This window comes from Lethenteron reissneri, chromosome 33 (genome assembly GCF_015708825.2).
Source record: "Lethenteron reissneri isolate LAM-NWPU_2019-01 chromosome 33, ASM1570882v1, whole genome shotgun sequence".
Lineage (NCBI taxonomy): Eukaryota > Metazoa > Chordata > Hyperoartia > Petromyzontiformes > Petromyzontidae > Lethenteron > Lethenteron reissneri.
Window position 1 is genome coordinate 10734508 of NC_083811.1, and position 13621 is coordinate 10748128.

Consider the following 13621-nt stretch of genomic DNA (forward strand, 5'->3'; position numbering starts at 1 on the left):
CACTTGGGGCCCAGAAAACTCTCTTGCATCGTTCACACGCCGCTTTTAATCACAGGTTCAGGTCAGGTGTGGCCGATAGCACTAATTGAATGATTGATAGTTTTAATTTACGACTCACGGATTGCTCAGAAATTAGGCAGGCCGTGTGACCACAGCCTCGTCTACTGTTGCCACCTGTCCTGGTTCTCCCAGGATCATCTCTATTCTGAGGTAGCTATCCTGGGAAATTTTGAAATCTTCCTTGAACGTGAAGAGGGCCGTTTTTTGTCAGTTGTGTAATAATAATACACCACTCAAGACAGCGCCTATGCAGGTAGTTCTCACAGTTTCGAGTATTGTGAAATATTATTTTTGCCGTGAAGTCTCCTGGCTTTTTGTACCTCAGGTGGCAACCCCAGTCTCGCCGGTTGCGCTTGTGTAAACTACTGAGGACACGCAAACATTGAGCACGGATTTTCCTTAAAGTTCTGCCCAACTGCAATTGCATTCCGCAAGGAGAGAGTGGTTGGTATCGATGGACAATCGCAACCACAAACCTCTGCAACAAGTGGTCATCGCGCGACCGCTTGCCACGGGTGCCACGGGTGCCACGAGCTGTCTCGTTCTCTGCAGGGTTCCCAAGCATCCATCAAGAAACCCTCTGGGCCGTGTATCCAGGGAAAGCAAGGCAAGAGAGAAGTCAACACCAACGGCGTCGCCAGGCCCAAGATGGTGAGTGGTAGAGCTCCAGATATCCTCCTCCGGAAGGTATTTTGGTCTCCAATTCCATGCTAATTGGAAATCTTAGAAGATGTGAGAGTACCTGCAGATCCCACTGGAGGTGGGATTTGAAGGTGGGATCTGGAGGTGGGGGTTGCTGCATCGTGCAGAGCATGCCAGGCACCCACCGGGCCTGCACAATTTTCTCTGTTCTGATGGAGTCGCTCGCCATTTACAGATTTGATTATTGTTGTTGGCGCCAACCTGTCAGATTACGAGACGGCCCATCGGAGGCAGTGCAGCAAAATTGGTTGCTGACCCCTCTGTGTGTGTGGGTTTTCTCTGAGTGTCCTAACTTTGTTTCACGCGAGAAAATACTCTGAAAGCTTGCCAAACATCCCATACACAAGCTTCCTGAAAAAGTATTGATATGTGTGTATGTATGTTGAACTTCTTTCGCACCGTACGTAGCCAACCGTGCTAATCGGATGTGCGGGGGAAGGACAACAAACTACCCACAACCAGCAGTTGTAAAGAAATGCGTTTAAAATCTAGATTTAAAAGTGCATAGCTCCAGTGGGCTTCCTAATATCGGAAGGTTATTGAGTTTCATAGGTAAATGGGAAAGGTGCAGAGGGAGCTCTATACAGCCCCTCGAGAGGTATAACTTGGCCTACTCTTCCACGTTGGCCAGATGTCTTGCTAGAGGTGGAAGTATCCACACTCTATCCCACCACACACGACCAGCCCATTAAACCAACGTAAACTGACTTTGAACAGAACATAATGTGAATATCATGCAATGATAAATGGAGTGCTGACACATGAAACACGTTTGTTAGCATGTATAGCTACATGCAGCGTTTTGTGACACAGCTTCAAGGGCAAGCGTCAGAGCACATAAGCAAATGTTGGGGCATGAAAGGACTTCATATTCTTAGGTTTTTATCGGTAAAGTCACGTAGGTAAAAACAATTAAAATTAATAAAAGTAAAATAAAAATAAAATAAAAATCACGACGTTTTGGAGGCAACACAAGCATCCGTCTTCAGGTGGAACAGTCACAGCGCGATTGCTGTTTCAAGTACTTGAAACAGCAATCGCGCTGTTACTTGAAACAGTAATTGTGCTGTGACTTGAAACAGCAATCGCGCTGTGACTGTTCCACCTGAAGACGGATGCTTGTGTTGCCTCCGAAACGTCGTGATTTTTATTTTATTTTGATTTTACTTTTATTAATGTTAATTTATTTTTACCTACGTGACTTTACCGAAAAAACCTAAGAATATGAATCCTTGCAGTCACGAAAGCTTCAAATCTAGAAATAAAAGGACTTAACAAACACAGCGACAACGTCAGGCCATGTGTTGGAGCACAAGGATGCACGTCAGGGCGGATAAATATGATATTTTGCAAAGTCATGCTTGCGATAAAAAAAATAAAACCCATTTCAAAATGACATATTTCACGCGACAATTCCAAGTGCCTTTTATTTTTTTACATAAAAGCACCGCAACTTGAAATAAAATACTTTGTGAAGCTCAAAGTGGCAATTGTAATAGCGGCCAGAAGTAAGAAATTGTTAAAGCTACTTTACACGACAAGCATATTAACCATTCATTGGGCGCCCTTTCATGCGTCAAAGTGGCCGTCCATGAGTGCCATCGTAAGACTCGTGAGTCTGGTTGGTGTTGTGTTTACAGTTAGTACTTTGATGGATGAGGATTCACGCGTTGATATTTTTTCACGTCAGAGTTCTGACTAATGTTCGAGCGGGGGAGAGTTTATTCGTTCTAATTAGAGACAAGGGTTAGCATCAGGTTGAAGGTGATAGAGCGATTGTTGGGTTTTGTTTTTATGGTGGCTTAGGTTTTATGGTGAGTATCTGAGTAAGAGCCAAGTCAGGAGTTTGTGTTTTAGTTTGTTACATTGGCGGTAGGACACGGTGTTTAGTCTACTGTGTAAGTGCCATTCGCGTAATCCCAACCCTACGAATGATGAGACACGGCGTGTCAAAACCAGTCCAGATCTTCCTTGTATTGAACCGATGCCGTTGAAACGATGCACTCCCAGAGAATGCTTTGTGGTTGATGGGAAGCGTAAAAACTAGAATTAGATTTTTTATGTGGAGGGAGAAAAATATTTTCTGCCTACTTATTTTGCCTCAAATATAGAGTTGGTATTAAGATTAGCTTTAGAGTTTTTTTTTTAATATTGAGCTCAGTGTTATAGTTTATGACGAGGAGTGGTGTTTGGTTCACTGTATTATTTGTGATAACACTACCGTGTGTATCCAGTCAGCTGACTGATGTTGGAACGCTTCTCTTGCTGCAGCAAGGTTGCAAATTCAAATCCAGGTTGGGGGTCATTTCAGCCCATGAGATCCCTCCGAGGTCAGCAAAATAAAACTACCACTCTTCGGTAAGCCAAACAGCGTTGGTCCTTTGGCTAGACGGGCTCCCACCGCCGGCTCAGCAGCACCAAGAGAGTCGAGTGCCGCCAATCTGCCCCTTGCGAGCGGCGAGACGGTCACTTTCACGTTATTGCACTCCACCGCCTTCGACTCCGAGTGCTGCTCCGATCGCAACGGCGCTGGCATGCATTATTTATTGAACAAAAATCACAGTTTCTAAAGCGCGGGGGCCCAAAGGTTCAAACCGCCAAGAGTCGTTCACAACAGATAACAGTTGATGTGTTTCTTGAATTGAGCAAGGTTACGAGAACTTGGGAGGATGGGAGTGAGTCCCAAAGTCGGGCAGCGCGAAGAAAAACCATGGAAAGAGGAGCATTGAGGTGCTCGAACACAGCAGAGCGAGCCCTCAACATGGACGGCAAAATCAAGGAGAGAAGTTCGCAGCAACGGTAACCATGGCAACTGGCCGTCTATGGCCGAGCGACCGTAGTGAATCAAGCCGGGTCATCGGTCAACCTCGACCACTTTCGTCGGACATAACCGCGCCATATTTAACCGTCGTCCGTTCACGCCGCCCCCCCCCTCTGCCCCCCCAGCCCACGGTCGGCCGGCGCGCCAGCATGCCGTGCACGTCGTCGCGCGGCCCGTCCGCCGAGGGCCTTCCCCTCGGGGCCGGCGCGACGGCCCAGCCGCCGCTGGCGCCCACGGTGCAGCGCGCCACGCTGAGCAGCCGCGGGGAGGTGCGGCGAGGGCCGGGGTCGGCCCCGTCGCCTCGGCCCGAGCTGGCGTCCGAAGGCGGCCCCACGGCGGGCAGGCCCGGCGGCGGGGGAGGCGGGAGGATCGCGGCACCGTGCGGCAAGAACGCGCACCGCAACTACTAGGACTTGGGGGAGCGCCACTGTTGCCGGCTCGCAAGGTTATGCTGCGGGGCTGCTCGTATCTGATCGAAAAGTCTATTCGGCCGACTGCTGATTGTGCGTCGTAAAGCAAACTGAGTGCTCGTGTTATTGTTATCGTCGTGATTATCGCAATTGCCTTTGGTTTTGTTGTCATTGTTATTGTTTGCCTGTATCTTGTGTCATAGGCTGGAGTGCGGTAGCTTCGTCGGTAGGGCAGCTCGGGTCTGATTTCGTGAGTTCACGAGGTTGTGAATTTAAATGTCGTCACCATCATCGTGATCCCTCCAGAGTCGTGAAAATGACCACTACCGGGTAAGGCTGCACGACTCGGTGGGGAGTCAGCTGCAGTTGGCCACCGTTCCTCGTGGACTGAGAAATAGCCGAGGACCAACAATGGAAATGAGCAGCAGCAGCTCATCCTCATCGGAGTGTGCAGGCATCTTGGATCTTTAACTGTTTCGCAAACGAACAACGCAAAGGTGAAAGCGCACTTCTGCTTGCGTTCGAATTGAGCGCAAAATGTGTGACCCAGTGCGTGCGCGTGCGCTGAGCGACGCGGGCGCTGTTCAACGTGAAAGATGCCATGCCTTGTGAAAAAAAAAAAAATGCCGCCGCCAAGTCGGAGCACAGAGGTTAGGGTCAGAGGGAGTGCTGCTACGGCGTGTTCTCACAGGCGCCGTGTCTCCTGGCTGATCGCACAAGCCGCTCCACCCGTGACAGACCCACCTTCTATGTGCGGCAATAGGCGAGTCCATTCTTTTTCACCGCGTCAATTTTTTTCACATTCCGCACTTACAGCAACGCACAACGCAGCGACGCACCGCGCGTCACATCGGACTCAAGGCGTCTGGGCGCAACCTACTATAAACTGGTTAAATGACAATGTACCCTTATTTCTAAGATCCCACAGATATCATAATTTTGACCGTGATAGCTAGTTTTGAACTGTTAGAGAGTCTGCATGTGTCTACGTGTGTGTGTGTGTCAGCGCATGATCTGGTAATTGTGATCGCCACCACCAACCTTGGGGACAAGCATTTTGTCTTTGTGCATTGCACGAGGCTAGCCTCACCGACGATGCTTCTGCCGTTCGCTTGGCAAAGACTTCAGAGGCGGTGCATGTCCCAGTCCGGTTGGCGAGGGCCAATTAAATGAGACGTGCACCGAGAGACAGATGCGTTTGGGTTTTTTTTTTGTGGGTGTTCGAGTCCACACGAACACCCGCTCGCTCATACTCCCACTTGTTCAGAGCGCGCTGCTGATTTCTTTTTGCGCAGTGCAATTCAGCACCAATTTTGCGGAAGGTCTTGCAGAATGCCAGGGTGCGTAGGATTCTATTACCGATTGCTCATAAAGCTCGATTGCCGATTTTTCAGCAACGCGGTCAGTCCAAGTTCTCATTTAGACGATCACGTCGGCTGAAGTTTGCAGGCAAAGGCACACGCACAAGCGTGCGCATACAAGTGCGCTGGGCAGCTTTCAGCCCTTGAAATTGGACAATGTTATTTATTTCCTAAATAAGCCTGTGGGAAACTGTTTGCACCAGATCTGATCCGAAGGCCTTGACTGCTGACCCCACCGTTAAATAAATGTGACAGCATTACGACCGCACAGCTAAGAGAGGGAGTGCGCCTTGGACACCATTACCCTGTATGCATGAGGTCTTAAATCACCGAGCTCTTATCAATAGCAATAGTGGACAGTGCTAATGGGAGTGCCTTTCCCATTATCTTGGTTATAGGACATAGAACTCTGCTGAAGGTTTGTAGAAATGTTGCTGAATATATACGCATATTGACAATAATTCTTAAGTCGCTGAGAGCTATACAAGTGTACAAATGGAACACGATACCTCGATGTTGTTTTTTGTTGCCGCAAAATTGGATTTTTATTCGCAAGGTCCAGTGCACTAATGTGCACGCTGTGGACTCAAATAATTGCGGTCGCAAAAAATGGTAAAATATTCTCAATCCCGGCTTGAGTCGCACCGTTAAATTTCACAACTCGCATTCCTGTTTTGCTGTCGCCAAATTCCTGACCACATGCCAGCAGGCTAGAGATGTGCGGGTGGCATCAGTGGATTGCGTAGATATGGAACCACTGTGCCGTTGGTGGAGCTAGTAGTAAACAAACCCAACAAAAACGTAGCCCCAAGAAGCTCAAGGTACCCTTAGATTCAGAATCAATTTCTTAACTCTATCTTGTTTGCATGTCCCTTCTCTCATCTCATTACATATATATTTTTGTCAATGCGGTCTTTCTCTTATTTCACTACAACCATACCTCTAGCCAATAACCATTCTCTCATCTCACTTAAAGGGGGGCCCTCAAACAATAAATTCTGCTTAGGGCCCACAATGGGCCAGAAATGCCACAGGAGGCAGCACAGCAAGTAGGCTTAGAATAGTCTGTGCAGATTTTGAGCATTCTATGTTCATGGACATTGGTTTCTCCAGGCACTCTGGTTTCTTCCCAAATACAAAATTACAATCACGTTTCCCCCCCCCAAACATCCCATATAGAACACTCCTGAATGAAGATCAGGGATTCTGTGGGTTCATCCTGATAAAGACTTTGTTCACATTTCATTTCCTGCACCTCCGATTAGCACGGTTGGCTACGTACGGTGTGAAAAAAGTTCAAAGTACATATCCTGATTACACAATTTAAACTTATGGCGGTACCTCTGGGTACCATAGAACCCTGGCTCTCGCAATGTCCGTGAAGCAGTCATTTTTAGTCTGTTGATGGTCGGCGATGCAGCGATCGACTCATCTCAACGAGCTGTACACGATGCACCGCTATGGTGCGTACAAGCGTTCAGGGTTTCAGCGCAATTGTCCTCGCTGCGTTTCGACATCGCTGAGTAGCACTGATTTCGGACTGATTGGTACCCCAGTCGCGGAGTTAAGTAACACCCCTGGAAAAAATAGTGTCCCAGAAATAAAATATTTAATTGCCTCGGACATATTGTATCATTTGATACCCCGGGGTACCGCCATAAGGATCAATTAGTGTACACGTAACAAGCAAACCAACACCAGTTATTTGTGGGCACATGTAATATATAATATCGCTCGTTAATAAACACTGCACACATAGCCATACACACCAGAATCAGCTGTTACGTTTTGGGGCATCACAGTTGGCGTGTGCGCAGCCTCTAAGCAAACTTGTTTATCAGAGCAGTTTTGACGCCCTCTAACCAACGTTTGAAAGCGTCAATGCTACTAGCTCTGTCCATCTGTCTCTCTGTGACAGGGGGTCACGATGACTCTCGTAAAGATGACCGAAACAAATATTAATACCATTTTACCATCAAGTTGAGTTGCTAATTGGGACAGCCGATTGTAAATCATTCACATTCATGAATGGATAAAAACCCAGCACTAGATGGATAAGCCCTTTCAGCCAAGGCATTGACTTCACACGCCAGGCCCACTCCTCGTTCACGTCCGCAAAAACGAGACCTCATATCTTGACCCCAAATCATGACAATTTATTTAGCGAGGACATTGGGCATCTATTTAATATCTTATGCCCGATGTCCAGATACCTCGGCTATATATAGACAAAAGCATTCGTTGTGTGATGTACTGTACAAGCTTGTGATCTCCCCAGTACCTAAAGAGCGACGTCTCTTTAAAGTCAGGCTCAAGAGACGTTGGCAGGTAGGCTGTCCCCGTCCGTGGCTATCAACAGCGTGCGCCTAAATACTCTTAACGCCTTTGACAAGAAGCACACGCGGGCATATTTGCAACGCCCGCAATACCTTACAAAGCTTGGGCTGGATTATTCTCACTTGACAGCAAGGAGTCATGTCTACAACCATGCCACTCTCGACTTAAACCCTGGTAAACCCACTCATTTCGTTTCTGTCGGTAGGACACTGGGAAGCTGAGGGCTGCGTGATACCGTTAAAGACAACTTTACAAGACAAAAGGGAGTCGCGTCAGGTCTGCCGATCTGTGCTAATGGAGCGACGCATACCACTGGTGTGGCTGTGAGGAATTAAGATAGGGTGGGGAAAGTGAGGGCATGCTGCTGCTGCCGTGATGCGTTTCTATGTTGTGACCAAATAATAGAGGACACGGCTGCCTTGCCTGAAAGCCCCCATGGTTGTGAGCACAGCAGAGTTATGCAGTCAGCGATCTGAACACAGTGTGGCTGGCCAATGGGTCAAGGATGCACGTTTGTATCGGCAGCAGTCGAACCCAGATCACTCACTCTTGGCTGGAGCGGGAGGTGGGAGGGGAGTGGTGGCGCTGTGGTTAGCGCACTATGCCGTGAACCTGTCTTACCCGAGTTTGATTCCTTGGCGATGGATAACATCAGTCGACGAGCGACGTTTGATTCATGACTGCCCCCTTCCGCCTCTTGACCAACCCTCACCAATCCGCTTCACAGCATGGGGAGGTCTTTATCAAGGCAATGGAATGATTAAGGGCTGTAACTTATTATTTTGAAACTGTATTGTATATTTCATCACGGGCTCGTGAAAGCCACGGCTAAGTCTCAACTGTTCCGGGAGGGCCACGTGACATCGTGGGAAGATTATTGCTCGTAACATCAGGCAACCGAGCAGCGATTGTTTAACAGACCACACTCTAAATCTTGACTTAAAGCTTTCGTGACTGCAGGAATTCATATTCTTTGGGTCTTTCGGTAAAGTCACGTGACTTTACCGACAGACCCAGAGGATGAGACTTACACACTGCTGCCTGTGCTACTGGACAAAACATTGTTCCAGAATCCCCATAATCTGATGGAAACGGACTGCTCATTGGCTCCTGTTTGGGAACGAGCTCAGTGTTCTAATTGAGAAGTGTTGTAGTGAACCATACGGGATGTTTGTGATATTATATAAACCAATTCGCAAATTTAGTATTAAAGCAACTTAATACCGTGTTTTTTACTTTCAATCTCACAACGACTGCTGTAGGTGTAATTGAAATAACGTGCACTAACGGGCATGAATCAGTTCCCCGATGATATATGTTGGAGCACACAAAAAATTGGCTAAATTTGTTCAAATTCGATTTTCTTAAAATTGAACCAAACCTAAACTACAATCGATTTTTGTCTCCTCAATCCAACCAATCAACCATCAACCCACCACAGGAACCGGTGATATGCTGCCGTGCATGCTTGGCTGTTTGGTTTATGGGTTAAATCGGAGAATAAATCTCACCCCGGTGTGTTCTTGAACCGTGTGTGGTGGCCGGTCCCTTGCCCGTCCATTCCCAGGCAAGGATTGGCTGCGTGCCCACTGGACTGCGATGTTGCAATGAGTTGGAGGTACAGCGAGTGGCTCCGCGAACCTATCTGTGCACAATGTGTTCAGTGCTATCCCCTTCTGTGCGTGGCACGTTTTCTACCAAAAGAAATAAACACATTCCTTAAAAAAGGAATTGGCCAATCATCCTAAACAGGACCCTACTGCAACAACATCGTCTCGGGACTCATTGAGGCTTCTCTGAATAAAATGACGTGATCGTTATTTAGGTAAAGAATGAATGCATGCAAATGAAAGAAAGAAAAGGGATCTCACCTGTAATTGCTTTATGAAAGGCGCACAATTCTCATTTTCTAGATTACCGAAAGGGAAAAAAATCACCTGCAAAAGAATATCTATTTTGTGATATCATAGCATTTAGATTAAGATTAGGAACAAGGACTAGGCAATGTTTTTTCTTTCTTACATTGTGCGAGGGGAATAGCAAACCTTGGGCCATTAAATCACCCCCAGGTCCTGACAGTTTGACTGCACAAAGAATCAATGTACAGTTGTTAACGTCTACTTGAGGGCAAATTAAACATCAATGGGGTCACTGGTCATATGTGCCATGGTTCAATGGAACATGGGCCCATCTTATTTGCTGCTTCGAGCGTGGCGAGGACCAGCGGGTTGCCAGCACCGGCCACCCGCAGCATCATCCCCCCACCACCTTCCCCCCACCTTCTCCAACCCGCCCACTACTCCCGCCGGCACGGCGAGTCAAATGCGCGATTACGGCACGAACCTGGGTCTTCGGCGAATATCGCCGCCGCGGTGACGTATCAATCACGCTCGCGGGGAGATTTTAGCGGCGCGTTCTCCGACCGCGTCGCGTTTGTCATCTCCTGCGAGAGCGAGCGAGCGTACGTGACGGCGAGAACGTAACACCGCGGCGGAGGCATTGCTCACGCATCGCGCCGAACCGCTGCCATCATTTGGCTTCGGCGTCACCTTTTGCCGCATCCGACTCGTTTACCCGAGACCCACAATCCAAGTGCCCCCCCCCCGCCCCCGCTGGACTCTTCGACGTTTTCTCAACGTTTCCTCGTTTACGGAACCACGCACGTGTTGGGCTGGTCGACAGAGTGGTAGAGCTGCACGGATTATTTTTCATCGGAAAGTGGTAGAATGTTAATGGGTTCTCAGGAGGCATCTTTCTTACTTTTTAATGTTGTCTTTTTCACATTGTGGAAGAATCCAATTTTACCAATGATTGTGCTGTGGGCATCAAGGCAGAGGGCAAATGCAGTTTCATAAACAGGACTCCTGAATGCAGTGGATCTTCTTGAGGGCACATCTTATCAAATAAATCGATGGGTTCTCTTTAGCTATGCAGATAAATGCAAGGTTTTGATCTATGCCAATGTGTCTAATGGGCCCTTTCAGCTGAATTTGAACAAATTAGGTTAACAAATAAATGTGTACACTGTGCTATGTTGTGCAATAGTGGCGAGACCGGGCAGAGAACACTCCCTTTATGGAGACTTTTAATTCTATTATATATACAGCTCGTGGTAAATTACCCAAGGGAGAAGTGGTGGTGCAGTGGTGTGCGCATTGCACTCTCGAACCAAGCAACATGGGTGGGGGTTTGATTCTCGGCCACGGTAACATCAGTGGTGAGCTATATATATACAGTAAAACCTTGGATTGCGAGCATAATTCGTTCCGAAAACGTGTTTGTAATCCAAAGCACTCGTATATGAGTTGTGATCACGTGACGCTCGGCAGATAAAGCGTATACACGTGCTACTCGTATTGCAAGACCTCGCTCGTTTATCAAATTAATATTAATAAAAAAAAATTGCTCGTCTTGCAAAACACTCGCAGACCAAGTTACTCGCAATCCAAGGTTTTACTGTATATTAACTTCCCACCGCCCTTCACCAATCCACCCTGACCAGTGTGGTGAAGTATGGTAAAAAAAAAAAACCCCTGTGACTAAAGCGGTGTGGAGATGCCTTCATCCAGCAGTGGACTGACAAAGGGCTGTAAATGACGACTAATGTAAAACGGCGCAAACTCGTGATATTTATCATCGCAGAGACACCGACACTTTGTCGTGCTCTCACTGACTGGGGACACCGAGCCAGCGATGTCACGTGCGCTTTCGCAAATACAATATTAAACAGTCCATTCCACAACCTCGCACAACAAATGTCAAAAGTATTACAGCCTTTGTAGTGTGAAACATAAAACAAAGTGCACATATGACCTTTTATTGCAGCAAAAAAAATTCTGGACTATAAATGCAGGATTTTTGGGTTATTACATATAAACTTTTTTTTTACACTTTTGCTGGAACCTGTATCGAATAAATCACACGGGCTGAGCTCAAAGGATACATGAAGGTCTACCGTCAGCCTTTGAGCACAGAGAGTGAAATGTAAGCCAAGGTGGAGCAGACAACTCTGCTAGGGATGTTGTGATCCATGGCCTTCACCGTGCATTTGTGGCAAGTGTAGCTGGCAGGAACGTGTTTCAATAAAACCCGTGTCCCATGAGGCGGTGGGAAGATTAACAAGTCAACACATTCAGCCTGATTCATATGTCTGCAAATGTTGCTTGCTTTTTTTGTCTTCATTCTGTGCAAGCAGAGAAAAAAAACCCCATGCCAACGTCTCCATCGCCATCAGCGGAGAAAATAGTCGACGCCGATGCTTTAGCGTTTTCAACAAGATGACAGTCTGGCCACTGCGATTACCTGAAATATAATCATGAAATGGCACTGATATATACAGGAACCAATTGGCTTAAGTGGGGTAATGGCTGCGTCAGAGAACCAAGAAGATTGGTTCGAATCCACGTAGCCGCCAGTGATTGAACCGCGTCCTCAATTTGTCGGGACTCGACGGGCCTCAGTCTCGTCATCGGTGGCCACCCAAAAAACGCTGCAATTTTAAATTAAGTTTTCACTTAAATTTCATCGAGCTAACCAATGAGAACTAACACCAATAAAAAAAGTATCAGATGATTGACATTGGGTGAATATTGCTTGCAGGATAGTAAGGAATGTAATCTGTTTTTTGGTAATAAGAAGCCTATTTATATGACTTAGAACTAGTTCTCTGGTGTGACGCACCAGCGCTGCTCGCCGACACGACGTACACATTACACAAGTCACATTTCTTAATTTCATTAACAACTTCGATAAGACAAATGGGATAAAATTAGTAAGAAAAATATATAAAATATAAATCACGCTTCATGTTAGGTCTGCCATATTTGGAGCTAACTTTACATTTAAGCGTGAATGTTGCTGCTGGAAGAAAAAACAACCCAGCGTAGCTATTGGTGGAGAAGAAAAACATTCGTTTTCCTGACAGAGTGATAAATAAGCCTCGTCGCATGGCTGAGACGATGTCGGGCTTCCTTGATTGCATTATATTCAGCACCGTGAGCTGTTGAGAGCGCGAGTTTGAGTCAGCCAGGTGAGAGGCATTCAGAAGTCAGTTTGAATCCATTTGAAATTCAGTAATGGAATACTGGCCACTGAACCCAGACAAAGACAGCTGTAGTGCAGCCTGCTAACAACCAAGACCCTCATCATCTTGAGATACAAACAAGTGGGGATATATTACGTAAGGCAACTTTTTTTTTATTTACAAGAAATTAATATTTTATTTGACTGCCCAGAGTTGATGTCTGAATGTGCATCGGTAAGAGAGAAATTGCAAAGACAATGACGATGAGAGTGAAAAGGAGTCAGTGTTTCCCTGCACAACTCATCATGGTGGAGGAATTTTCACATTTCCACGGCAAGTGCCAACCTCTCAGAGGACGTTCACTATTGATTTCTCACAATTGATACCCATTTATCATTCCTCCCCGAATAGGATTTAAACTCGGAACCTTCCGAATGTGGGCCGAGTTCTCCAATAAAAACGCTACCCAGTTGGGCGCGATGATAATTGCCTATGGTATTCTTAGGTTTTTTCTGTAAAGTCACGTAGGTAAAAAATCAAATTTAATAAAAGTAAAATATTTTTTTTTACTTGATTACAGCTATCGTGCTGTGACGGTTCCACCTGAAGACGAAAGCTTGTGTTGCCTCCGAAACGTGGTGATTTTTATTTTATTTTTTATTTGACTTTTATTAATTTAGATTTTTTTACCTACGTGACTTTACCGAAAAAACCTAAGAATATGAATACTTGCAGTCAAGAAAGCTTCAAATCTAGAATGAATTGCCTATGATGTTGATGATGATCGTGGTGGTGGTGGTGATAATGGTGATGAAGGAAATAGTACATGTTTTCACCATTGTAATGTTGGATTTGAAGCTTTCGTGACTGCAACGATTCATATTCTTAGGTTTTTTCGGTTAAGTCA

General features: G+C 46.4%; 1 protein-coding gene across 4 annotated transcripts in view; it reads left to right on the plus strand.

Moving 5' to 3' along the window:
- Positions 1-12422, plus strand: part of STK33 (serine/threonine kinase 33) — a 110312-nt gene extending 97890 nt beyond the window's left edge. For all 4 annotated transcript variants that reach the window (XM_061564597.1, XM_061564594.1, XM_061564595.1 and 1 more), the window contains 2 exons: positions 613-711; positions 3709-12422. In XM_061564597.1, coding sequence (XP_061420581.1) covers positions 613-711; positions 3709-3993 — 384 coding nt within the window. In that variant the 3' untranslated portion in view covers positions 3994-12422. The remainder of the gene's footprint in view (positions 1-612; positions 712-3708) is intronic.
- Positions 12423-13621: the final 1199 nt, after the last annotated feature.